A 27,871-nucleotide genomic window follows, 5' to 3' on the forward strand; every position below is an offset into this window, starting at 1 on the left:
ACAGTGCAAAGCCTCGGGCTGCAGGGGGCGGCGCGGAGAGGCCCCGAGCGGGTGGTGGTGGCCAATGTCGACGGTGTTAATTAACGAGACTAAAAACCAGGCCCCAGTCGGTGGCCACACTGGACGCCGTGGGTGTGAGCAGGTGGGGGGCTCTTTCCCAGGAATGCCCCCGATGGGGCTGCTGAGGGCGCTTGGGTACCCTGACCTCAAAGCACCTTCTGCTTGACCTAAATCCTAGCTGAAGCCAGGAGAAGCCTGGCAGGGCTCACGGTGGGGCAGGCGAGCCAGGCGCCTGGGGGTCCAGATGGTCACCAGTGGTCACCTGTAGGCCTGTCCCCACGTAGGCACCACGGCAGGGGTCCCTGCTCCCTCCTGAGGGCTGTGGTCACCACCTGTGGGATATTCGCCTCCGGACACCCCCATTTCCTACTCCCAGGCTCCTCCCCAGGAAGCCCCACCCAAGGCCCAGCAGCACCGGCCGTGTCCCCGCTCTCATCCGGCTGCAGGGCAGATGGTGTGGCCGGAGCGGACCCTCCCCCCTGGGCTGGCACGACCCAAGCTGCCCTCCCCCCGGGCCTGCCAGGGGCTAGGAGGCCACCTGTGAGCCAGGCACTTACAGAGACAGAGAGGAGTTCAGGCTGAAATCTTCCAGGTGAAGCCTGGGGACGGAATCGAGTGGACACATCAACGCGGACGGATGGACAGAGGGCCTGGACTCCTGGACCAGGTGTGGGCAGGGTCCAAGGGAAGCAGGGGTGCGCCCGTGCGCACACTCCCGACTGGGCCTGGCGGCCTCGGTGCCTGAGCAGCAGCACAGTGCACACGGCAGTGCCGGCACATGCGCCCCGCCCCGCCCCAGGCCGGGGAGACCGCACGCAGGATGGGCACCCGCCTGTGGCCAAGCGAGCTGTGCTCACCGCCCTGCTCGGCACTAAGCCTGCCCCAGGCCCTGCGCAACCCCAGTGTCCAGGAAGCAGCACTGTCGGCCCCCCTTTGACACCCAGGAAGCTCATGGCAGCAAGAGGCGGGCCCCACACAGGGCCACTGGCTGGACGACCTCTCCTGGGCTCCCCCACCCTCTACAAGCCATTGCACCCCCTGCCCCTCGGCTTCCTGGTGACAAGGCAGGCCAGTGATTTTAGGGACCCCCAGGGGCAACCCCTCTACTGGGCCAGCAACACACACCTGCTGCCCGTTGGGCGGCCTGGCCTAGGGCTCTACCAGACTGGCCACAGCCAGATGACACCAAGGTGGGCGTGGCCTGTGCCGACCTGGGAGGGAGGCTGGGAGGAAGAGGCTGGTGGGAGCTGCCAGACCGCCCGTGTCGGGGCGGGGTGGGGAGGTGGGCACAGAGGGTCTGCTCTTTGCTGGTGACGCACCCACCAGGGGCTGCTTCTCCGCAGAGGCTTCACGGGGCCTCTCTTTAAATCCTTAAAGCACACATCTTCCAGAAGGGGAAACCAACCCTGCCTCCCTGAGGCCACAGGTGGGGAGGGGGGAGTGCAGGGCCCTCTGGGTGGGACCCCCGCTACAGCTCCTGGTGCCCGGGCGGGTGAGGTCTTGGGCGGGCGTGGTGTGGGGCTGGGCGCTGCAGAGAGCAGGGCAAACCTGGGCTTAACTGGGACCAGATCGTGCGTGTTTATCCAGCTCAGGTTTCCTTTGGCCTGGGCGCTGCCCCCAGTGCTGAGTCGGGCGACAGCTGCACCCAGGGTGGCAGGAACCTGGCAGGGCCAGAGCCGGTCACAGCGGACCGGGAACTTGCTGAGAGCGGGTGAGGGGCGCCGGCAGGAGAGGACAGGGACCGGAGAGAGAGAGTGGCCCTGCTCCTGGAGGGGGCGGGCACACGAAGGTGCGGATCTGCAGGGGAGGAGGGGCGGGGAAGCCCGAGGGTCCTGGGGAAAACAGCAGGAAGGCAGGGCCGCGCTGGAGCCGCCGGAGGGGGAGACGGAGGGGGCGGCCACGCGCTGGGCTCAGAGCACGCGGGGAGGGCGGGCTCGGGCCCCCAGAGCAAAGTGCACCGTTGGTCCTGGGCTGGCCAAGCCGGTGTTCCCTGCAGCCCTTGCTTCCCTGCCCTCCCCGGGCCCCGCGCAGTCCACAGAAGCCTGCAGGGCTCTGCACGCAGAGGCGGGGCCTGACCGCCGCCGCCCCCGCCCGTCCTTGGTGGGCAGCCAGGCTCAGAGGGGCCGCCCTGAGTCAGGGCCCTGGGTGTACGGGCGCCCCCCAGCGGCCACTCTCTGCAGCTGCCACCCGGGTCTCCAGGCGATTTCAACCCCTGCCCAGGCCCTGCAGCACCTGCACGGGCCCCGCCCAGGCCCCACCCCGACTGCACCCCGCGCCCCAAGGCCCCACCCCACCTGTGGGCCTTTGCACGAAGACCCCGCGGCTGGAGCTCCCCCTCTCTCCCCAAACCTTCCCGCCAGCCCAGCTCTGAGCGAGCCCCTCCTTGGACGTCCCCTCCGGGTGAGGGTCCAGGGTTGGCGAGGCCCGCCCCTGAAACTACCCCTGGGGAGGGCGAAGACAGCCTCCAGGCCCAGCTTATGGGCCTCGCCTCCTGGGGGCCTCCCACTCCTCCGTCCAGGTCCTCCCCTCCCCTCCCCGGGGACCCTCTTCCTGCCCTGGAGTTCCCTCGACCTCTGCGCGCGGCCTCCAGCGGGACCTCAGAGCTCGTCCTGGCCTCTGGCCTCCACTCCTCCCCTTGCCCGTGTGGCCCCACCCAAAGCCACACCCACACAAGGGTCCCCACTCCCCGGCCTGGGCTCTGCCGCCCGGACTTCTCCCCGTGGCCGTGCCTCTAGGTACCCCAAACTCAGCCGTCCACGGAGCGCTCCCCATTCCCTGCCATGACTCCCCACAGCTCTCAGACCCCAGAATTCTACCTCCAGATCCTTCTGCAGCCCGTTCCTTCTCACCAGGGCCCCTGCCACGCCTTCCCGGCTACCCCCATGTCCCCTCCAGCGAGCCACCAGTGAGCCCCTCACTTGCCACACCACCCAAACCCTCGGGGGCGGGGCCTGCTAAGTAAGCCTCTCCAGCCCCACCGGCCCCAGCTGCCCCACCCCTCTGCATCCCTCTTCCTTCAGCACACCTGGCACCTGGCTGGGACCTGAGCTGTGCCTGGAAACCTCCTGCCTACATCTTCCAGTGGCTCTGTCCCCACCAGCCCGGGGCTCTGCAGGGGTGTCCCCCAAAGCCAGCACACTGCCCTGCCCTGCTCTCCTGCTGGCCCCTGGGCGACAGCTCTGGGCCTTAGCACCCTCACCCCATTCTGGCTCCTGGGGCACCTCCTCCCACACACAGCTGTTGGGGCCCAAGGACTCGTCTCTCAAAGGCCAGGGGGCAGCACACGTCCAGGGCTGAAAGCACCCCCCCTGCCACCAGTGGGGCCCCTGAATTCGGGCCCCAGCAGGCCAGCTTTGCCTTCCTTGGCCCCGACCTGAGGCTGGGCTCCTGAAGACTCAGCAGGAGGTGGGGGGCTGCGCTGGGGCCCCCCAGCAGATGTGAGGCTACACGGCAGCACCCCTGGGGGCATGAAGGGGCCCTAGCCGAGCCGTGACCCTCCGGGAGAGTTCCTTACACGGCCAGCCTCTCCCTCACTGGCTCTTTAGCTCCAAAGCTTCAAGCGATGGTCCTCATCACCCCCTCCCCCAGGTCACATTTCTAACTATCCCCCGACAGCGTCCAGGAGATGGGGGTGCAGTGCTTCAGGGGCAGGTGGGGGGGCGCCCTGGGCAGGGCCGAGGCCTCGTGGCCCAGCGAGCCCTGCCCCCGGCTGGCTCCAGAAGGCGCGTGCAGTATGCGGGCAGCCACAGGAGCTACGGCCACAGGCTCCCTCCGGCAGAGGGCACCCACCTGCCTGCTCTGGTTTTACTGGAATCTCTATCAGACTCGTGTTCCTAAGGAACAAAGCCTGCAAGTCGTCCTCTGCTCTGAAACCTGCCATGGCTCCCTACTGCTCCTGTCCAGAGCAAACTCCACAGTGTGCATCCAACGCTTGGGGAGAGGAAGCTGCAGGCACCAGCCCTTGGTGCTGCTGGGCCAGCTCTGCAGCTGCAGACACTCCCTTCACTCTGCAGAAGGAGGCTGACGAGGACCCTGAACCTCAGGGGCTGCAGGGGGACTGAGTGAGGCTGCTCACATGAAGGGTCATCAGCACAGGACTGGGGGTGGCAGGGGTGGGTATGGGAGGAGGGCTCCCTGGAGGAGGTGTCCCTGCCACCACAGCTCCCATGCTGCACTGCGGGTTCAGATGCAGCCTGGACAGGACCTGCCATGCCTCTGTCCCTGCACTGCCTCCAGGAAGAGGATGGAGAAGAGAGGAATCTGGTCTCCAGGGCCTTGGCCGGCACTTGCCTCCCTCCTGCCCAGGGGCTGCCCATCAGCTGCTTGAGGCCACCAGGCGTGCCCGTTAGAGGCACTCAATCTCCAGCCTTAGCAGTCTCCTCCGGCAAATGGGAATGACTGCTGGGCAGCGGCCCCCAGGGGCGTGTCAAGGAGCAGGAAATGGGGTTTGAGGGTGGGGAGGGGCCCAGAAGGCATGTGGCCAGCAGGAGGGGCAGGGAGAGGCTCCCCAGGCACCCTTGGTCTGCCATCTGCCAGGCTGAGTCTCTGCCAACGCCTCGCCCCAACCCTGACACGGCACAGCGCCTCCCCCCACCGCCCCAGGCTTTGGCCCTGGCTGTTTCCTCTGCCTGGAAGCCCCTGCCCATCTCCCTGTGCTCCCCGCCCGAAGGGCCGGTGCCCCAGGAAGCCCCGCTCTCCCTGCCCCGGCCCAGCCTGCACCTCCCTCTACCAGGCACAGGTTTCCGTGCCCACGACATGTGCCCACACCAATGGGTCTGATTCATCTCGGTTTCCCCCGCAGCATCTAGAAGGGCTCCTGGCACAGGGCAGGGGATGGCTAAGCATTAGCCCTGCAGACTGAGCCTGTGTCCTCACCTGTGAAATAAGGGTGTCGTGCTGCGCCGGTCCTCAAGGAGGGGCCGGACAGGTGTTGGCACTGCCCCTGCCTGGCCGGGGAACCAGGCTCCTGCACCTCAGCTGCCACTGGCTCCAGGCACCAGCCCCAGGGAGCCTGAGCCCTGATACACCCCAGCTCCCATCTGCTATGCAGCCTCCCTGGGCCTCACGCTGCTCACCTCTGAAGCAGGACACAGATGCTGGCCCTGCCTCCCCCCAAGTGGCTGCTGAAACCAACAAGAGTATGGCCTCCAGTGGGACAGGGCTCGGGCAGTGGTCACCAAGCCACCTGGCACAGCGCCCAGGTCCCCCCTGCCTTTCTCCCCTCTGGTCTTATCTGCAGGCCCTCTGTGCTCAGCCTCTCAGAGCAGGAGGGAGCAGGGGTCCCACAGTCTCCCTGAGGCGGGCTGGAGACACACAGAGCGGTTGAGGCGGTTGGCTGGGGGGTCCCGAGGGAGATCTCGGCCGTCCCTCCCTTCCCGGGGCTGCAGGCAGCGCGCGCGGCAGGTGCAGCCCAGCGGAGCCCGTGCGGGATGCGAGCGCAGAGATGCAAAGCCCCTCCCGCGGCGCCCCGCGCCCCCGCCCCTACCTCTGGCCCACGTCGCTGCCTACGGAGCCCCCGCCGCGGGCCGGCAGCAGCGGGCTGAGCCCATGCGGCTCCTCGGGGGCCGAGGCGCCGGCCGGGGCGCCCCCCGGGCCCGCCTTGCCCTCGGACGGCGAGCGCGGCAGCTTGGCCCGCGCCATCCTGCCAGAGCGCACGGCGGCGGCGGGCGGCGGGTGGAGGCAGAGGAGCGGGCGCTACCATCTCCGCGCGCCGCCCCGCGTTCCCCGCGCCGCCGCCGCAGTGGAACGGCCGAGGGGGGCTGGGAAACTGGGGGCGGCCGGGCTCCCTCCCGCCGCTGGCCGGGGGGCGCCCAGGCTCGGCCGCCTCCCCACCCCGGAGGCCGGGTACCCAGAGGACGCCCCACGTGGGAGGGGGTCTTGGCGCCCCAGGCTTCAAGGGGCTGCCTTACAACGGAAGTAGTAGTAATAGTCATGCTGACGGTCACGGCGCTGGGAGGAGGGGAGGAATAGTAGCGCGGTGACAGCCGGTGGCTCTTGGCCGGTCACCTCCGCAGGCGGGGGCTGCTGGAGAGGGGAACCTCAGCTGGCCTGTGGGTTCTGGGGACGCGGGTGGGGCTCCAGTTGGCCAGCCCAGAGCCACGTACACCTGCCAGCCCCTGTCCCTGCTGCCCAGGTTGGGTGGGTCCAGCCCCTCGGTCAGGTGGGACATCCCTGTCCTCCCAACCGCAGGCACTCAGGGGCTGCCCTTTCCCCCACTTCCTTGCTCCCAAAGCTTTCCGGGAGCCCATGGGGGTGCCAGGCCTGCCTTGATTCCTGCCACACAGCAGCCCTGTGTCATTCTGTGGGGGGACTGCTGGCCGGGTGGGGGTGGGGCAGGGGTGGGGAACCAGGTGGAAGCCAACGTGTGTTTGAGGGTGGAACTAGCCAGGCTTCCTGGAGGACTGGATGGCGGGGGATTCAATCAGGGGTGAGGAAAGGGGTGGGTGGTGCCACCTGAGGTGGGGCAGACAGAGGAGGAGATGGCGGGCTCTTCCCAGACCTGTTCTGGACATTCTCAAAGTACACAAGACAACCATAGTGGATGCAGTGGAACATTATCCAGCCTTAAAAAGGAAGGTAATCCTGACACAGGCTACAACATGGATGAATCTTGTAGATATTGTGCTGAGTGAAATAAGCCAGTTGTGGGACTTCCCTGGTGGCAGATTGGTTAAGACTCTGCGCTCCCAATGCAGGGGGCCCAGGTTCGATCCCTGGTCAGGGAACTAGATTCCAATTGCATGCTGCAACGAAGAGTTTGCATGCCACAACTAAGGAGCCCACGAGCTGCAACTAAGGAGTCCATGTGCTGCAATTAAGGAGCCCATGAGCTGCAACTAAGGAGCCTGCTGGCTGCAACTAAGGAGCCCATGTGCCGCAACTAAGGAGCCTGTGAGCCACAACTAAGGAGCCCACCTACCGCAACTAAATAAATTACAAAATTAAATTAAATTTAAAAAAAAGAAATAAGTCTGTCGCAAAAGGACAAATCCTGTAGGATCCACTTATCTGAGGGACCTAGAATAGTCAAATCCATAGAGACAGAAAGGAGATGGTGGGGGCCCGGAGCTGGGAGATGGAGTTAGCGCTTAATGGGGACAGAGCTTCAGTTTGGGAAGATGGGAAAGATCTGGAGATGGATGTGGTGATGGTTACACAACAACGTGAATGTGCTTAAAGCCACTGAGCTGGGTGCTTAAAGTGGTTAAGATGGTACATTTTTGGTATATTTTACCACAATTCAAATAAACAATTTTTTTAAAAAGAAGGAAGGAAGGGAGAGAGAGAAGAAAAAAAAGGGGGGATAAAGAGAGGATGGACTTCGTAAGACAAAGAACCCAGCCAACAATAAAACATGACTTGGAGCAGAAGGAATTCCCTAAACAGGCTTCAAGCACTAAACCCACTGGACAGGGACAAGCTCAAAAATGAGATACGTCAGTATCTCAACAGAGAGAGGGAAAAAAGGGAGATGACAGAATTTTGGAGACACACCGAGAGCCCAAATGCTAAATCACATGGGATCACTAATGAACCCAATCCAGAAAAGATATGACTGAAAATGGAGTTCCTGACAGAGGGAGGGCCCTGCTGGCACAGAAGCAGATGCAGAGCAGAGGGTCCAGGAGCTGAGAACTGTGGGAACACTCACCCAAAGAACTGCTTGGGCCCTGGATAGAGGCCCCAACCTGTTTTAAGCATTTAAAACATATGTAGAAAGTATTGAGAAATATAATGAGGAAAGAACTACATGCTGAGTCCCAGGAAAATAAGGTACAGGATGTGCCCCACCCAGATATTGATCCCATTAATCTACTGGGCTGAAAGGATAAAGAAAGAATTCTCCAGGCGATGAGACAGACAAAGCAAATCAAGTGAAGAGTAGAGCGAGCTGGCTTCAGGGGCTGGGGGAGGGGGTGGGGAGTGAATGTTTAATGGGGACAGAGCTTTGGTTTGGGAAGACGAGAGATGGATGGTGGTGATGGCTGCACGTTAAGAACATGCTTGGGCTTCCCTGGGGGCACAGTGGTTGAGAGTCCGCCTGCCGATGCAGGGGACACGGGTTCGTGCCCTGGTCCGGGAGGATCCCACATGCCACGGAGCGGCTGGGCCCGTGAGCCATGGCCGCTGAGCCTGCGCGTCCGGAGCCTGTGCTCCGCAACGGGAGAGGCCACAGCAGTGAGAGGCCTGCGTACCGCAAAAAAAAAAAAAAAAAAAAAAAGAATATGCTTACTGCACTTAAAGACAAAGACCGTAACAAGAAGCAAAGAAGGACATTACATAATGATCAAGGGATCAATACAACAAGAATATATAACAATTATAAATATATATGCACTCAACAAAGGAGCACCTAAACACATAAAACAAATATGAATAGACATAAAGGGAGAAATTGACAGTAACACAATAATAATAGGGGACTTTAACACCCCACTTACATCAATGGATCAGACAATCCAGACAGAAAATCAATAAGGAAACATTGGTCTGAAATGACACATTAGACCAGGTGGACTATATATACATATATATGTGTGTATATATATATATATACACACACACACACACACACACACATACACATACATATATGTGTGTATATATATGTATACATATATATATATATATATATATATATATATATAGAACGTCTCATCCCAAAGCAGCAGAATACACATTCTTTTCAAGAGCGTATGGAACATTCTCCAGGATAGATCACATGCTAGGCCACAAAACAAGTCTCAGTGAATTTAAGAAAACTGAAATCATATCGAACATCTTTTCCAACCACAAGACTATGAAAGTAGGAAAAAAACTGCAAAAACCACAAACACGTGGAGGCTAAACAATATGCTACTGAACAACTAATGGATCACTGAAAAAATTAAAGAAGAAAATAAAAACATACCTGGAGACAAATGAAAATGGAAACACAACGATCCAAAATCTGTGGGATGCAACAAAAGCAGTTCTAAGAGGGAAGTTTATGGTGATAATGATACAAGCCTATGTCAGGAAATAAGAAAAATCTCAAATAAACAACCAAACTTTACACCTAAAGGAACCAGAAAAAGAACAAACAAACCCCAAAGCTAATAGAAGGAAAGAAATCATAAAAATCAAAGCAGAAATAAATGAAGTAGAGACTAAAAAAAATCAATAGAAAAGATCACTGAAACTGAGAGCTGGTTCTTTGAAAAGGTAAAGAAGATAGATAACCTTTAGCCAGGTTCACCAAGAACAAAAGAGAGAGGGTCCAAATCAATAAAATTAGAAATGAAAAAGAAGTTACAGCTGATACCACAGAAACACAAAGGGTCATAAGAGATTACTACAAACAATTATATGCCAATAAAATGGACAACCTAGAAGAAATGGACAAATTCCTAGAAATGCACAGTCTCCCAAGACCGAACCAGGAAGAAATAGAAAATAGGAACAGACCAATTACCAGTAATGAAATTGAATCAGTAGTAAAAATCTCCCACAAACAAAAGTCCAGGACCAGATACCTTCACGGGTGACTTCTACCAAACCACTAGAGAAGAGTTAACACCTACCCTTCTCAAACTATTCTAGAAAATTGCAGAGGAAGGAATGCTTCCAAACTCATTCTATGAGGCCAGCATCACCCTGAAACCAAAACATGACAAAGATATCACAAAAAAAGAAAATTACAGGTTAATATCACTGATGGACAAAGATGCAAAAATACTCAACAAAATATTACCAAACTGAATTTAATAATACATTAAAAAGATCATACACCATGATCAAGTGGGATTCATCCCAGGGATGCAAGGGTGGTCCAATATCCACAAATCAATCAATGTGATACATCACATTAACAAATTGAAGAATACTAATCATATGATCATCTCAACAGATGCAAAAAAAGCTTTTGACAAAATTCAACATATTTTTATGTTAAAAACTCTCAACAGAGTGGGTATACAGGAAACAAACCTCAACATAATGAAGGCCACATATGACAAGTCCACAATTAACAACATAGTCAATGGTGAAAAGCTGAAAGCATTTCCTCTAAGATCAGGAAAAGACAAGGATGTCCATTCTTGCCACTGCTATTAAACACAATATTGGGAGTTCTAGCCACAGCAATCAGAGAAGAAAAATAAATCCAAATTGGAAAGGAAGAAGTAACACTGTCACTGTTTGCAGATGACATGATACTATACAAAGAAAATCCTAAAGATGCCACCAGAAAACTGCTAGAGCTCACCAATGAATTTGGTAACATTGCAGGATACAAAATTAATATACAGAAATGTGTTGTACTTCTATACACTAACAACAAACTATCAGAAAGAGAAGTTTAAAAAAATCCTATTTACCATCACATCAAAAAAAATACCTAGGAATAAATCTAACTAAGGAAGTAAAAGATCTGTAAGAAAACTGTAAGACACTGATGAAAGGAACTGAAGATGACACAGAGGGAAAGATATACCATGCTCATGGATTGGAAAAATTAATATTGTTTAAATGACCATACTACTCAAAGCAATCTACAGATTCAGTGCAATCCCTGTCAAAATACCAATGGCATTTTTCACAGAACTAGGACAAATAATTCTAAAATTTGTATGGAAACACAAAAGCTCCTGACTGGCCAAAGCAATCTTGAGAAAGAAGGACAAAGCTAGAGGTATCATGCTTCCTGATTTCAGACTACACTACAAAGCTATTGTAATCACAACAGTATGGTACTGGCACAAAAACAGAAATATAGATCAACAGAACAGAATAGAGAGCCCAGAAATAAACCCACACACTTATGGTCGGTCAATCTGTGACAGAGGAGGCAAGAATATACAATGCAGAAAAGACAGTCTCTTTCCCAGTGGTGCTGGGAAAACTGGACAGCTACATGTAAAAGAATGAAATTAGAATGCTCTCTAACACCATATAAAAAAAAAACAACACAAAGTGGATTAAAGACCTAAATGTAAGCCCTGGAAACATAAAACCTAGAAGAAAACAAAGGCAGAACATTCTCTGACATAAGTCGCAGCAATATATTTTTGGATTTGTCTCCCAAGGCAAAGTAAACAAAAACAAAAGTAAACAAATGAGACCAAATTAAACTAAAAGCTTTTGCACAGCAAAGGAAACCATCAACAAAACGAAAAGACAACCTATCAAATGGGAGAAAATATTTGCAAATGATATGACCAATAAGGAGTTAATACTCAAAGTACATAAAGAGCTCATACAACTCAATAACAAAAAAACAAACAACTAACTGGATTAAAAAATGGGCAGAAGGGCTTCCCTGGTGGCACAGTGGTTGAGAGCCCGCCTGCCGATGCAGGGGACACGGGTTCGTGCCCCGATCCGGGAAGATCCCACATGCCACGGGGTGGCTGGGCCCGTGAGCCACGGCCGCTGAGCCTGCGCGTCCGGAGCCTGTGCTCTGCAACGGGAGAGGCCACAGCAGTGAGAGGCCCGCGTACCGCAAAAAAAAAAAAAAAAAAGGCAGAAGACCTGAACAGACATTTTTCCAAAGAAGGCATACAGATGGCCAGCAGGTACATGAAAAGCTCAACATCACCAATCATCAGAGAAATGCGAATCAAAACCACAATGAGATATCAACTCACACCTATCAGAATGGCTAACATCAAAAAGACCACAATTAACAAATGTTGGCGAGGATGTGGATAAAAGGGAGCCCTAAAACACTGTTGCTGGTGCAGCCACTGTGGAAAACAGTATGGAGCTTCCTCAAGAAGGTGAAAATAGAACTACCATATCATCCAACAATCCCACTCTCCTGGGTATATATCCCCCAAATCCTTGAAAACACTAATTCAAAAAGATACATGCACCCCAATGTTCACAGCAGCGTTATTTACAATTGCCATGATATGGAAGCAACCTAAGTGTCCATCAACAAATGAACAGATAAAGAAGATGTATGTATAAATACAATGGAATACCAGTCAGCCCTAAAATAAAAAAGAATGAAATTTTGCCATTTGCAGCAACGTGGATGGACCTGGAGGGTATTGTGTTTAGTGAAATAATTCAGAAAGAGAAAGGCAAATACTGTGTTAACACTTATACGTAGAATCTAAAAATAAAACAAATGAATGAACATAACAAAACAGAAACAGACTCAGAAACAGAAACGGACTCTGGCCCTCCCACCTCCCTCTTCAAAAAGCCCTGTGGTCCCATGGGGTCCACCCAGATGATCCAGGACTGTCTCCCCATCTCAAGATCCTTAACTTCAACACATCTGCAAAGCCCCTCTCGTCACCTAAGACACTTGCAGGTCACAGGCATTAGGACATGTACATCTTTGGGAGGGGGCACTGCTCAGTCCATCACACACGGTGAACCTATGTAACGCCATTGGTCAATACAGAAAACCCAGAAAGAGTAGTCCAGAAAAAAACACCTTCAGCTGTCATCCTTTGAGGCTGCTAATACACTTTGAAAACTGGTAATCAAATGGAAAGGACTGAGCGTGTTTTCCTGCTTTCTCAGCAGGAATTACGTTTCGGGGTGTACAACTAGGTCCCATTGATGTAGGAAAACCACCAGTTAAAGAAGAATGTGGCTTATACTAAAGGAGGGTGGAGCAGAACAGGAAAGGAGCTCGTCCAAGCCGCCACAGCACGTGGGGCTCAGGGAGGACGTCCGGTGGGGTTGCCACCCTTCGCTGCCCCAAGCAGGGGGAACGCATGGTCGTATGATGACGGATCACCTTGCATAACTGCCCAGTGCAAGGGCTGGGCTGTCATCGTTAAGCCATCGTGTCCCTCTGGCCATCTCTAACGGAGGGACAACCAGGACATGGGGCAACATGGGGACCGTGGTGGCACTTTAAGCCTTCTCTTGCCTGAAACATTCGAGTTCCGTCCACGAGACCTTCAGACCCAACATCCAGTTTACAGGAGTATTGGAGGCGGAGCAACAAGCTGAACCACCCACCAAGAGGCAACCAGACACACAGATGGCAGAACATTCTACAGGACCAGAGGCCTGGCGTATCAGCTACCTATGCTGTGTGACAAATTGCCACCAACTTCACAGCTTAAAGCAACATATACTCACAGTGCCGAGGTTAGAAGACCGGGTGTAGCTTAGCTTGGTGTCTTGCTTAGGGTCCCACGTATCTGAAATCAGCATCAGCAGGGCTGGGTTTCCACCTAGACCCCTGGGGAAAATCCGCCTCCAGGCTCATCCAGTTGGCTGGATTCAGCTCCTGGTGGCTGTAGGACTGAGGTTCCCCTTTCCTGCTGGTTGTTGGCTGCTCGGCCCCTAAAGGCTGCCCTCATCCCTGGGCCCCTCCACCTTTAAGGTGGCAATCGTGGGTCAGATTCCCCTGTGCCCAAAATCTTTTCTTCCACTTCCAGCCAAGGAAAACACTCCTGCTTCAAAGGGCCCCTGTGACCAGAAAGGGCCCAACCTCCTGGTGATTAACTCAGCCAACTGATTAGTAACCTTACTTATAATGCAAAATTGCCATGGGTATGAGCTTCCTATGGCTGACGTAACAAAGTACCACAGTCTGGATGGCTTGAACAACAGAAATTTGTCCTCTCCCAGTTCTGGAGGCCAGAAGTCCAAGATCAAGGTGTCAGCAAGGCTGGCTCCTTGTGAGGCCGTGAGGGAGGATCATTCCAGGTCTGTCTCCAGATTTCCCTTTTTTAAATGTCACCAGTAGGGACTTCCCTGGTGGTCCAGTGGCTAAGACTCCGAATTCCCAGTGCAGGGGGTCCAGGTTTGATTCCTGGTCAGGGAACTAGATCCCACATGCTGCAACTAAAAGATCCTGCACATAGCAACGAAGATCCCACGTGCCGCAACTAAGAGCCGGTGCAGCTAATAATAATAATAATAATAATAATAATAATAAATGTTAAAAAAAGGTCACTAGTCATGTTGGATTAGGGCCTACCCTAATGACCTCATGCTCATGTAATGACCTCTAAAGACCCTACTTCCAAATAAGGAGATCCTGGGGGTGACATCTCACCATCTTTACCGGCTTGGAGATTAGGGTGGGGGACCTGGGGAGGCCACACCTGGTAGGAGCCACTCTGGATTAAAAGGATTTAGTGAACCCTAATAACCAGATGCAACACAATATTCCTGGACCAAACAAACCAGCCGAGAAGGACAGGTTGGGGCCACCAGGGAAATGTCTTCCCCAAGCCAGGTATGTGCTACCCCCTCCCTGGACTCCACCCTGGCTGCAGACCCAGAGCCAGGACCCCTCACCCACTCCCCCCAGGCTCTCTGATCACCTCATGGGCACCACCCGGGGCTCCCCAACTTCTCAGGGGAGATGCCTCCTCTCCTCCTGCCCCCCCAGTGCAGACACGAGTCTCAGGAGATGCCCCATAGATGCCACACGAAATCTGTGCTTCCCGGGGGAGAGCCACACGAAATCTGTGCTCCCCCAGAGGCTCCAGGGGAGGGTCCTTCCTGCTTCTTCCAGCTCCGGGCGGCCCCAGGAGGCCCTGGCTGTGGCCACGTCACCCCAGTCTCTGCTCCGTCTCCACAAGGCTTCTCCTGTGCGTGTTTCTCTTCTTACAAGGATGCCAGTCAGCGGATGTAGAGCCCACCCTAAATCCAAGGTCATCCCATCTCAAGATCTTTACCTTAATCACACCTGCAAGGACCTTACTGCCAAATGAGGTCACATTCCCAGGTGCCAGGTGGACATGAATTTGGGGGACACTATTCAAAGCACTGCAGTGGGTCTGCGGTTCTTTCCTGCAGACCCCCCTCCTGAAGTTCCCCCAATCAGCTGTGCGACCTTGAACAAGTCCTTTTCCTTCGGGATCTGCCTCTACTCACCAGGTGCCTGCACCCCGTGGGTGAGGGGAGAGGGGAAGGCTCTCCCTCCAGGGATCCTGGGATGTTCTCGGGGCATAAGGAATTTGAAAGCAAGGCAGAGCTTAACCCCGTGAAAGGCTACTGGCCATCTCTTCTTTTTTTTTTTAAAAAAAAATTAATTAATTAATTTTAGTTTTGGCTGAGTTAGGTCTTCGCTGTGCCCAGGCTTTCTTTAATTGCGGCGAGCTGGGTCTACTCTTCGTTGCAGTGCGTGGGCTTCTCATGGCGGTGGCTTCTCTTGTTGCAGATCACCGGCTCTAGGCGCAAGGGCTTCAGTAGCTGTGGCTCACGGGCTTAGTTGCTCTGCAGCACGTGGGATCTTCCCAGACCAGGGCTCAAACCTGTGTCCTCTGCCTCGGCAGGCAGATTCTTAACCAGTGCGCCACCAGGGAAGCCCCGGCTATCTCTTCTGTAGTGTCCACCTTGTTTCCCCAAGCCTGCTGTGGATGGAATGTGTGTGTCTCCCCAAACTCACATTGAAGCCCCAACCACCAGTGTGATGGTGTTTGAAGGTGGGGCCTTGGGAGGTGATTAAAGTTAGATGAGGTCCCGAGAGTGGGGCCCCAAGATGGGATTAGTGCCCTCATGAGAGCACGTGCTCTCTGTGTCTCTGTCTGTGTCTCCCATGAGGACACGGTGAGGAGGAGTCTGTACAGCAGGAAGAGGTCCCACCAGGACCCCCCCAATCCCCCCACCCCTGGCTGGTATCTGATCTCAGACTTCCAGCCTCAGAACTGTGAGAATTAAGTGTCTGCTGGTGAAGCCCCTAGGCTGGGGTGTTTGTCACACAGCTCGAGCTGCCTGAGACACAGCCTGGACACTCTCACCTCCCATTTTCACTCCAAGTGGATGAAGCTGAATGACACGTGCACAGCGGCAAATGGCACATCGTGGGAAGCATATCAGGAGTGAAGGGAAACGCAATGTGAAACAGAAACCGAGCATGGTTTCTGTGACACTGGAGGATGCTGGCCACCCTCTCGCTGGATGTCTGTATTCTGCTTTGCACTAATTGGGAGGAATTTACTTTTGATTCGTGTACATAATTCCCCGGGATGCAGGCTTAGAGGCAAAGAGATGCACTGAGATGTCCAACACCAGGGGCCGGGATGGGGACCCGGCTCCCGGGGACGCCCAATTCGCCATCTCAGGGTCTCCCATAGTATCCTCGGGATGTGGGCAAGGGGAGCCAGGGCCCCTTCTCATCACAGAACTGCTAACACCTTGACTGGTGTACCCCTAATCCCGGATCACTGAGAGCGTGGCTGTCTTCCAAGTGCAGACTCGGGTCCAGGAGCCCCGCCGACCTGCCTCGGTGTCCACGGGCTGGTGTGGAGGTGACCATGCCGCTGCTCACACGTGTGTGCGCCCCTCCATCACCCACACCCTCCCTGTCCCATTTGTTCTTACTCCTTTATCCTCCATCTTCTCGCTGTCCAGCCTGCCTTCTCCTGGCCTCCCAGGACCGGGGTGACCCAAGCCCCCACACGCCCACCCAGAGGGAGGGACACAGGGTAGGAGGAAGGGGTGGCCTGCCCCTGGGAGCCCCAGCCACTCTCTGCGGGGGGCCCCCAGGTGACAATGGGGAGCAGAACTAGACCTGGCCCCAGTCCTACAGTGGTGTGGCAGAGATGCCGGCAAATGAGCCCCAGGCCCGGTAAGTGCTAGGAATATCGATATAAATCTTACCCCCTTGGGACACAGCACACAGAATCGGCCAGGACCTGAGCCTTTCCTTGGCCTAATCATGCAGACAGAGGAAAGTGAGCCCCCAAGAGACACAGGGACACTGAGAGAGCCTCCTGGCGGCATCCGGGTCAGCCCCCAGTGTCCATGCACCCAGCGCGCTCGCCACTGTTCTGTCGATGGTTTAAAGTCAGAAACTGCAGAGACAGAGGCAGACCGGAGAAGGCACGCAGCTGCAGCTGCGGAGGACGTGGGCGGATCCCCCAAGAGGTGAAGGACCCTGGGCTCAGGTGGGAGGGAGCTGAGGTGAGCACAAGCATTTCAGGCCTGGGCGACAGAGGAAGCTGGGAGTGTTGGGGGCCCACTGGAGAGGCTGGTGTGAAGGCGGGCAGCTGTCCAGGGCGCAGAAGCAGCCGCCCCAGGAGTGACCAACTTACGCAGGGAGGGGGTCCGGGAGGACCCCCGAGCCTTGGGCCTGAACACCCAGGTGGCTGCTCTGGGCTGGGGAGGGGCTGTGGGGGGAGGTGGGGCATCTGGCTTTAGACCCACACTCCGGGGTGCTGGACGACATGTCCCCCGCACCCCAGCACCATCCAGTCCTATTCTGCATGAAGCTGAAGGTGGCAGGGGACCCCAACCTGCCTGGGCCCCACCAGCCTGGGCCACTGCCATTTCCCAGGTGGGCCGTGTCCTCCAAGGCCTTCAGGTCTGTGATGGACACAGGCCCCTGGCCTGGGTGGGGCAAGAAGGCCAGGATGGGGCCGGGATCCCACCTTGCCCCACCCTGACTGCGGCTGAGCAGAAGGCAGGCCCTGGGCGTTTAAACGTAACACCAGGGGCTTGAACTCAGCCCCCACGCAGGAAGAACCCAGGGGACCCCGGGGGGGCTGGGCCTGCTCCAAAGTCACCTCTCTGAGACCTGCCTGCCCCTCCCGGAGCCCAGCCCAGGGGTCGGAGGGTCCAGCCCTGGGGGCCATGGCTGCCAACAGTGGCTCCTGCAGGGTGGGGCAGGGATCTGTCCTCAGGGCGCCCCCCCCAGTGCAGGCCTGCCTCCCCACTTCTCGGCTTGCTGGGTGAAACAACACTGAGTGCTGCTCAGTCCCACAGAAGCAGTCAGGCTCCATCCTCTGTCGCTGGAAGAGCTCAGGGAAACACGGAACAGGGCTCTTCTGGGCAGCGCTCTAACTCTGGAGGCCTGGCCTCCTCACCTCCCTGCAGCCGCGCCGCCCCGGAGCCCCCAGAGGGGCACACACACCTCCCCACCCCCCACCCCGTCCTCCACTAGATCCCTGGGGGCGAGGGGGGCACGGACCCTGACGTCACCTCCCGCTGCTGGTTGGGTCCTGGCCGGACAGGCAGCTGGGGAAAGCAGCTGGTCCCCGGCACGCAGGCCGGGAGAACACCTGGCCGGGCCTTCTCTTCACCTGTGGCTCCGCCCACCCCAGCCTTTCGTTGGTTCTACCCCTCGTGGGAGACGAGCCTGTGGTGGGACAGCCCGTGTCCCCCGCACCGCAGTGCAGAGAGGGTGTGAGGTGTGGCGGCTGGCTGAAGCCTCGTGTCCATGTTACAGACCAGGAAAGGGAGCAACACTTACAACGACCAAAGCCCCGTCTGCAAAGCCCTTTCCCGCTCTCCTCACAGCCGCCTTTTCCAGGCCGGGCTACCATCGGCCCTCTGCAGGAGGTGGAGCGGGCACGGGGGCTCACCGCCCGGCCAGGCCTGCAGCCCCTGAGCCCCGCAGGGGGCCCTCAGAGCCCCAGGTCCATCCCCCAGGACCAGGTGCACCAGGCGCACTGGAGGGTCCGCTGCGGGGGGGAGGGGCCTCCTGGAGTTGCCCCTTGGCTCCTGGGGCGAAGCGGCAGTGAGCTGACCCGGGACAGGGTGGGGAGCCCCGAGCCCCAGGCTTTGGAGGGTCCAGGTTTAGGGCTTCTGCCTACAGCCCTGCTCCCCAGACCCGGCCACAGGCAGTGACAAGGGTCCCCTAGGACCCTGGCTGCCCCCTGAAGGTGAGCCAGTCCTGGCTCTGCCTGCCTCCTCCCTGCCCCCCTGCAAGAGGCTGGCCAGCAGTCTCCTTCGCTCACGTGGGCTGAGCCCCGCCCCCCCCAAGGCCACGGTGTGAGGCTGTGGTGACTCATGGCTGTGGCTTTATTCCCCTGGAGAACAGGAAGCCCACAGCCCTGACCGCCTACCCACAGCCTGCCAGGAGTCGGGCAGCAGCGCCCCCGCTCACCCCACAGAGGCTGCCCCGGGGCACGTGAGCGGGGCTGGAAAGGAGCCCAGGCAGCAGGGACCCAGGAGCACGCGTGGGAGGGCAAGCACAGCTCTTTTTCCCGGACCCACGACGTCCCCCCTCTGCAGTGCTGATTCGCCCAGGCCACCGGCCCTTCCTCCTGCAGCGCCAGGACCCTGGCCCCGGCCCAGCCCCGGGCTCTGTGGGACTGTCCCTGGGGCACACAGAAGCACTGGCTGAGTGCACACGGCCCTGCTGGTGGGGCAGGCTGGCCTCCTTGGCCTCCAGCCTCTCGGGCCCTCCGGCCTCCCCACAGCCTCTCAGCCCCAGTGCCTGCTCCCTTCCCTCACCTGACGTACAGACACATCCTTACCACCTCTCCACACGTGCAGCGCAGGGTCTCCACGCCAGCCCGGCGACCATGGGGGCCTGTCCTCTGGAGGACTCCCCCCGCCACACACACACACACACACACACAGCCCGTCTCTGAATACCACGAGCACACAAGCACAAAGTCCCCGGGCCCAGCACACAGGAGACTTTCCCCCTGAAAACAAGGCCGAGGAGAACAGAGACTGGGGGGTTGCCAGGAGCTGCAGGGCAGTGACTGCTCACAGGTGCGAGGTTTCCGTCTGGGGTGATGGAATGCTCTTCAACTACATAGTGGTGATGATGTATGTGTACCAAATGTCACTTTATATTTTAGGTTTTGTATATTTTACCACAATAAACAACCCCCAAGCCACAGGGTCCAGAGCACGGTGGAGGATTCAGTGCCAGCTTCCCATTTCCCAGGGGACAGGGACAGTTCCCTCCAGGCAGACACACGCCACCCTTGGCTGACGGCAAGGACCTGCCATCCACTCCTAAAATCTAAGGGATGTGTCACTGCAATTACATCGGTTGCAGTCACTGGCTTTTCTGGAGCATTTGGAGGCCCCAGGCCCACTCGGGGAGATGGATGCCGTTTCCTGCCCACCTCTGAAAGAACCTCTGGGGCTGCTGTTATCGAGAATTAATCAAGTCCCAGCGGAGCAGGCAGTGAGGGCCTGGTGCCGACTTAGGACGGTGCTGAGCTCACGTCTGGCTTAGAGAAGTGCCCGGCCTTGCCCTCCTCTGCCTCTGCCCACCCAGGCAGCTAAATGAACTCTTCACCTGGGTGTGTGTTTTCGGGTGGGTTTACCTATTACCACAGTACTCAGTCCAACCAGATAAAACTACACGGCCTTAACGTGCCCCTCTGCTGGGCTTGCACCCTTGGTTCTATGTGGGTGAAGACCTTGGGTTCCATCTCTCCTCCTGATTCTACCTGGAGAACGCAACTGAATGCTATGGGAGGTCTGGAAGGATATTCTGTTTCCGGCAGGCAGGATGGATTTTATACTCACTTTCCACAAGCCTCACACACAGTCCTTACATACTGGCCTCCTTCACAAGCACGACTTCTTTCCCAGCTGCAGCTTCAGCAGTGGATTATTCTGAGAGCCTGAGCTGTGCCCTGAAGAATTGCAGCCTCACGGACTTTATGTGCTAACTTGAATAACTGCATTGTTGGGACAACTGCAGATTCACGAGCCCAGTTCAGGGCTTGGTGGGGAAGGAGACCCGCAGATACCAGGGCCCCTCCCCCAACACACTGCCAGGGAAGTGGTTCTGGTCCGAAGTCCCACAGGCCCCAGCGTGAGTCCCTGCACGCATCAAAGCACTTCCCCTGAGGCTGAGAGAGGTATGGTGCTGGGTGTTGACCGAGGCAGCTATTTGGGGAAAGGGCAGAGAAACGCAACATTTCTCCCAGCTTCCTGCCAGCCTCCTCAGCACATGAATTACTTCCAAGGGCTCGTTTGGCTGGTCCTTTGCCGAAAGACTCAAGTTTATTTTGCTTCGTGCCCCCCAGGAGAATCTGAGGTGAGGGGATGTTGTCATCCCTGGTAAGTGACCACAACATGAGCTTGAAGGACACCGTCCCTTAATTAATAATAAATGACCACAGCCAGCGTCTGGAGGACGCCAGCCCTCAGCCAAGCTGCGGGGCTTCGCCACGTGGCGCTTCCGGCCCTGGCTTGTGCCCCAAATCAGCAGAGCTGCCAGCGGGACCGGGGGCCTGTAGGCAGAGCCGGGGAGGCTGGCCCGGGGATTGGTCTCTGGGGAGAGTCCCCAGCACGGAGCCTCCCGTCCCATCCTCCAGGCTCCTGCCGGGAAAACGCTTCCCACCCTCCCCACCCCCCAACTTCTCCGGGTCCGGAAACCCCGGGAAAGTTGAAGGGCGCGGGCGCAGCGGCGGCCTTCAGCACCACGGACAACTCCGCGCGCCGACCCCCGCCCTACCTGTCGTCGTTCTGGAAGGACTGGTCGCCCAGCAGCAGGTCCCGGAAGCGGTACCGCGGTGGCAGGGGCACCAGCTCCGAGTCCAGGTCGCTCATCCTGAGGCTGGCGGTGTCCAGGAGCGCGCCGTCCCCGCGGCCGCCGGCGCCGGCGCCGGGCTGCCTGCGAAAACACGCCAGCGCCCACTCAGCCTGCGCCCGCGCTCGCTGCGCAGAGCGGCCCCGGCCAGCACAGCCCCTGCCCGGCCCGTCCGCCCCCGCCCCCCCCCCCCCCGCCACCGGCCCGCCCTCCCTGCCTCCCCCGGCCCCCCCCCACCGGCCCGCCCGCCCCGCCGCCCCCCACGCGCCTGGCCGCGCAGCACAGCCCCGCCGCTGCGCCCACAGCTGCTGCCGGGCCGCGCAGCCCACTCCAAACAAAAGCACCTCCAGGGCGTCGGGGAGGTCCACCACTGCCGATGTCAGGGGCAGGCACTCACATCACCCCCGATGCCACGGGGGCCGTGGAAGCCCTCCCGGCTCCCCCCCCCTCACAGACTTCGCCAAAGCTGGCTGCTCAGCCTTCCTCAGGGTCCAGAACACCTAACTCCCCCTCAAAGACCCCCTTCCAGACCCTCAGGCTGCTGGGCTCGGGGGAAGTGACCAGGAGGCTTAAGAAGAGGCCCTCATCTGCGGCCTCCCCGGGGCCAAGCAGCTCAGGTCGGATCAGAGCCTGCGAGGGGGTGTCAGCAGGGGAGGGCAGGATCCCTCTGAGCCCCCAGCTGCCCTCTGCCCAGTGTCACCAGGATTCTGGGGCCACAGAAACCCCTGTGCCAATCACCTGGCAGTGGTAGAGCAGGGGTCACACCCGGTAAACCGGGAGGGTCCCTGGCGGTCTGCAGCCTTCTGGGGCACCAACATTTGTCTTCCGGGGCTCCTTCCCCTTTCCTGCCCCCATTCCCACAACCAGGTGAGTTCTGGCTGCAGTTACCCTCACGCACTGAGGCTCCCAGTTTCCAGCGTCCAGGGCAGCAGCCCCCAGGGCCCTCTGAACATCACAACAGGCCCTCTCTGCCCTCCAAGTCAGAGGCTCGCTAGCTGCCCCTGGAGCCCCACGACACCACAGTGGTGCCGGATGCGGCAAAGCAGCTGCACATTGTCAACCAGTGGGGATTCTCGTTTCCGTGGTGCCCGTGGGCAGGGAGGGGGCCCGGGCCACCAGGAGTCAGGTCAGACCCCGGGGACTCCCGGCCCTCTGGCAACCACCTGACCTTCCAGGTTGAGTCCAGCCCAAGGCCACCCCTAGGTGCTGCCCCTCAGCACCCGGTGGGACACTGGGGGGGAGGCAGGAATTATAATATCTCCCCGCAGCCTCTGCCCGCTGGGCTGAGCCCTCACTCACTCTTCTAAGAGCCAAGACCCCGGGGTCGGGGGAGCAGCACATCAGCTGTGACCCTTTAGTGGTGGACCCGGGAATGGCCTCCTGGGCCCCTTCTCAGTCACCACAGGAGGCAGGGCAGATGAGCTGGGGGGGGAGGTGGGTTCTCCCCACTGTCAGGCCCGTCCCCCCAAGGGACAGGAGGAGGACAGAGGAGCCAGCCCAGCCTCTGAGCAGGTGCAGAGGTCTGCTGACCACCCTCACTCCCACGCTGAAAAACCACGGCAGGCTGTACGAGAGGCTGGGAGGCCAGGGCCACTCACCTGGAGCACGAGGTCCACGCGGGCAGGTGGGCACTATGGACCCCTCCTCTCCCTCCCCAACCTGGAAAGAGCAGGCACATTCCCTGGGCCCCCACCGAGGGCCTGGCCCATGCCTCCCGACCCCCTGGACGAGCAGCAGGCAGGTGTCAGCCCCCCATCCCACGGCCATCGGGAGCTGCTCAAGGACCGTCCCAGGCCAAGGCTGTGAGTGACCACGTGGGCCCAACACGCCTGCGTGCTGTTCTCCCGGGTCTCGGGGTCAACCCCGAGGATCTGGCAGCATTTGAGAAATAACATTTCCTTAATTGCATCAGCGTGGCTGCATGTTTTTCCTTAGTCACAAGCTGGTGGGGCCGTGGGTAGGGGCATGCAGGCGGGGGAACCACACGGCCGGAGGTTGGGGGCTGTGTCTTCTTGCTTTTGCCCCTTTCTTGCCAAAAGCCTCTTTCAATGGCAGACCCCCAAGAGACTGCCAGCTCCCCGGGCATGGCTGCCTCTGATTCCCTCCCCACTCTGACCTGCTTTGGGTTTTCTCTCCTGGCCTCAAGGCCCAGACACGGCAGGGCCCGTGGAAGCGCTCGGAACCCAAGGCTGCTGTTTGCTTCAGGGGGACACAGTGGGGGGAAGAAGTGCACCAGGAGTCAGAGGCCAGGCCCCTGCCCGCACGCTGTGGCCTGGGGAGGATGACAGGGGACACTGTCCTTCTTCCCTGACGGTGCTGCTGGGACACCGGACACTGGAGCGAGCGCAGGGTGGAGAGCAGATACCCCACAGGCCTCCTGGCACCCTGCCTTGTTGCAGCAGCGGAGCCGAAAGCACACATGAACCTGAGTGTTTGTTGTGCTGGCCGAGAACCAGGGCCCCAGGTCTCCTGGAATGGTGCCCCTTGTAGGAGGGATGTGGCTGAACAGCTGCTCCCCGTGTCGAGGGGGCTGGTTGAGGCCTGTCTCCAAGCCCAAAGGCTTGTGTCACTGAGAGCTCTTGGGCATGCAGGAGTTGGGGGGGCGGTGCCATCCCCCTCGGAGCTGAGATGGTCCAGGTGGGGCGAAAGCAAGGCCCCACCTCGGCCTCCTCGTCTCCCCTTCCCAATCCCTCCTCCCTGCGGGCCCAGAGGGGCCGGGAGGAAGTCTGGGACCCCCAAACCACACCCATTATCCTTTCCGTTCTGTGTGATGGCCACATGGAAGAACGGCCGATTTCTGTAAGAACTCAGTGCTTCGGTCGTATAAAGAAGGCGTCCATCTTCCCAGCCCTTGCTTGCCCTCAGGACAAGGCATGGGCCTTCATCTGGGGGACTCACCAACCCCCCGCCGAGCCAGGGCAGAGCAGCCCCCTCCCAGGCAAGGTCCTGGGGACTCTCAGGGCCCGTTGGCGTAAACCCGCAGGCCCAGGGAGCCACCAAGGGTCCTGATGACTGAGCGGGCTCGGTCCTGCCCCATTAGTCCATGCTGGGTGGCCCCATGAAAGTCACTTCACCTCCCTGAGCCTCAGTCCCCTCATCTGTAAATGAATATCCTGACGCCTTCTATCTTTAGCAGGTGATTGTAAAGACGTAAGGAGACAGCAAGGCTGAGGTGTGCAGTGTGGTGTCTAGCACACGGGTGTGTAATCCACATCAGTTTTTTTTTTCTTGCGGTACGCGGGCCTCTCACTGTTGTGGCCTCTCCCGTTGCGGAGCACAGGCTCCGGACGCGCAGGCTCAGCGGCCATGGCTCACGGGCCTAGCCGCTCAGCGGCATGTGGGATCTTCCCGGACCGGGGCACGAACCCGTGTCCCCTGCCTCGGCAGGCGGACTCTCAACCACTGCGCCACCAGGGAAGCCCCGCATCCGTTTTTAATTTGCGGCTGGTGAGCCAGCAGTTTGGCCAAATCCCAGTGGACGAAGGGTCTGACCCCAAGCGTCAGGTCCTGGGACGGCCAGCTCCCCATCATGGTCTCCCCAGTGTGGCTGGAGGCCCCTCTGGGGGGGCTCAGACTTGGGATGCCAACCTACGGGGTCCAACAAGGGAGGCTGAGGAGGAGAACGGAAGCCAACACCCGGCACACACGGCGGGAAGTCATCTCCCGGTTCGGTGCACATGTGCTCGCGCGCCCTGACCCTCGGGGCCCAGGGGAGGGAGAGCCAGGGCCTCAGCACCCAGTGCCAGCCGTGTGCCAGGCACTGTGACTACAGCATGTGGCACAGGATCCTCAGAACCCCGCATGCAGCCGGGACTCCCCGTCCCTCTGATGGGAGGTGAGCCTAGGAAGAGGCCCACAAGGTGGGGCGTGGGGAAGCCAGGTGCACCTGATACGGAGCCGTCCCGTTTACCAGCAGCTGCACTGCCTCCAGGCGGCCAAGGGGAACCCCTCTGAGGGCCAGGACGTCTGCCTCCCTTCCCTCCCAAATCCGCCCCCTTGGTGGTCAAGGAGTCAAGCACAACTGAGGAGGGTAAAGTGGTCAAAACCTGCTTCTCCCGCCAAAGGCCCCAGTAGTTGCACAAGTTCTGTCGCCTCAGTCAAACCATTCCAAAGCCCAGAAACAGAAGCGGCTTTGCTTATTTTCCTAAGCTGACCTAATCCCATCACCAAAATCAGCTGCAGACAACACCAATGTATATATGAGGCAATCTCCCTTAATACTCGAAGTGCAAAAATCCTAAGTAAACTGTTACTAAATGGAATGCAGTAGTGCATTACAACACCGTACCAGCAACACCAAAGAGGGTTTATCTAAAAAGAGTGCAATATACTTCACTATGCAAAGAAACTAAAGGAGGGCTTCCCTGGTGGCGCAGTGGTTAAGAATCCGCCTGCCAATGCAGGGGACACGGGTTCGAGCCCTGGTCCGGGAAGATCCCACGTGCCACGGAGCAACTAAGCCCGTGCGCCACAACTACTGAGCCTGTGCTCTAGAGCTCGCGAGCCACAACTACTGAGCCCGTGTGCCACAGCTACTGAAGCCTGTACGCCTACAGCCCGTGCTCTGCAACAAGAGAAGCCACCACAATGAGAAGCCCGCGCACCGCAACAAAGAGTAGCCCCTGCTCGCCACAACTAGAGAAAGCCCACACATAGCAACGAAGACCCAATGCAGCCAAAAATAAACAAATAAATGTATATAAAGAAAGAAAGAAATTAAAGGAGAAAATCTATATGATCTTGTGAGTAGATACAGAAAAAAGATTTGTTAAGACCCCCAAATCCATTAATACATTAGATGTAGGGGGAGACGTTCCTAATTTGATTAACAACAACCAAAAAAATCCAGGCAATGGTGGAATCCTGGAGGCATTCCCGCTCCAGTTGGGAACACACGAGTCTGCCCACCACGAGGGGCGTCCTCGGCTCCCACCGAGATGAAGCAAAGAGTAAGAGAAGGAAGAGATGGAGCTCTCGTTGTCTGCAGCAGGCATCACCGTTTGCCAAGAAAATCAGCTGAAACCTATCAGAACAAATGAGAGCATTGAACGGGGCTGCACAAACCCACGGCAGGAGCGACAAGGCGGTGGCATCACGGGAGGGAGGGCCTGCTCACGGCAGCCGTGCAAACTCAGGAACCGGGGCCCCCCTTGCCACCGGCCCCCAGGACCACTCAGAGCAATGGCCCCTGCTCTCCGGCGCCCTCACTGACGGCAGGAGGGGGTGGTGCTCCCAGAGCTCAGCAACCCTCCTCCAGAGGAAGGGGCAAAGCTGATCAGCTCGCGCCAACGCACACGCTCATCTTCTCAGAACCTGCTTCCGAGATTCACACTGAAGGATAAATACGCAAGACCTGCCAGGATGGGTGTAAGAGAAAAACGGAGAAGGGACGGGCCTTGCCAGCTGTCAGGGCTGATTTACAGCTCCAGCAACGGGATCTCCAGGGCTTGGTATGAGAGAGAACACAGAGCAGGGGAACTCAGGAGAGAAAGGAGGCCTCGGGAGGTGCTGGGATGAGAGCAACCCAACCCATCCTCAGGGCCTCCCACGAGACGCTGGCAACATCCTGTGTGGTGGGAAGGGCGTCCCCCCAGTTTGCTGACGGGGAAAGGGACACCACAAAACGGAAGTAACTCAGCTACCTGGGCAAGGCCAGCGCCGGAGCTCAGGTACTCTCAGTGGCTACGCCATCCGGCCGCGGGCCTTCCGTCAGCTAAAGAAAGACCCCAGCTCACAGCCCCCAAATGAGGAGGAGCCTGGAAGAGAACGCAGGGCAAAGATGCTTGGGGTCGAGAAGGCTTCTTGTTTAGCAGGACAGACGTAAAAATGCTTCCATGTGGGAACAAGAAGACATTTTTGTTTAAAGACACGCTGATGGAAGGGAAGAACAGTGAAAGAAATCAGGTCAGTGCAAGGGTGCCTGCAAGTCACGCAGGAAAGACAAGCAAGCTGAAGGACGCAAAGGACGAATGAACAGCAGCTCAAAGAAGAGAAAACAAAACAAAAAATGCAACTGACACACGTGAAGGACTTCCTGCCTCCCTGGCCCTTAGGGAGACAGCCCAGCAAGTGCCATGATGGGGGGGGACTCCCTGACCCCGAGCCTCGAGCTGGGACACCCTCCTCTGTGCCTAGGATGCTGGGCACAGACCCTAGCCTCACGATGACCCTGCAGACGGGCAGGACGTCCGCTACGTAGGACATGCTGTGCTGTGAACATGCAGGTTCCAGTGACCCGAGTGGACACGTCTCTACAAAAGAACAGCCCTTTCAAAGGATCCCATTTAGGTTAAAAACTAAACACAATCTGCTCGGAGAGGACCCCAGTGAGACGGGGCTTTCTCTGGCTGCCTGGCTCATACCAGGTGTGCAGGATGTCCCCACCGCACGGTGACAGTTCGGCGGGGGCGGGGGGAATGGTGGGCTAAGGGCTGTGCCTCATCCTTGGTGTTACACCAGGAGGCATACTGAGCAAGACTTGAGTTACTGGACATGAGAAGCGCCAGGGACAACCTTCCTCTCCCCATGCATCACCAGGCTGGAGCCGCAGCCCCAGCCCCTGTCCTGGGACCAGCCACGGGCAGGTCTCTGGGTAGGAAGGGCATATGACATCCT

At 57.8% G+C, this 27,871-nt stretch overlaps 1 protein-coding gene across 1 annotated transcript in view; it reads right to left on the bottom strand.

The window, feature by feature from the left end:
• KCNT1 (potassium sodium-activated channel subfamily T member 1) overlaps positions 1–27,871 on the bottom strand; it is a 64,434-nt gene that overhangs the window by 34,056 nt on the left and 2,507 nt on the right. The window contains exon 2 of the mRNA XM_082611826.1: positions 21,182–21,340. Coding sequence (XP_082467952.1) covers positions 21,182–21,276 — 95 coding nt within the window. The 5' untranslated portion in view covers positions 21,277–21,340. The remainder of the gene's footprint in view (positions 1–21,181; positions 21,341–27,871) is intronic.

The sequence above is a fragment of the Mesoplodon mirus genome (assembly GCF_964341445.2).
Source record: "Mesoplodon mirus genome assembly, chromosome: 1".
Classification (NCBI taxonomy): Eukaryota; Metazoa; Chordata; class Mammalia; order Artiodactyla; family Ziphiidae; genus Mesoplodon; species Mesoplodon mirus.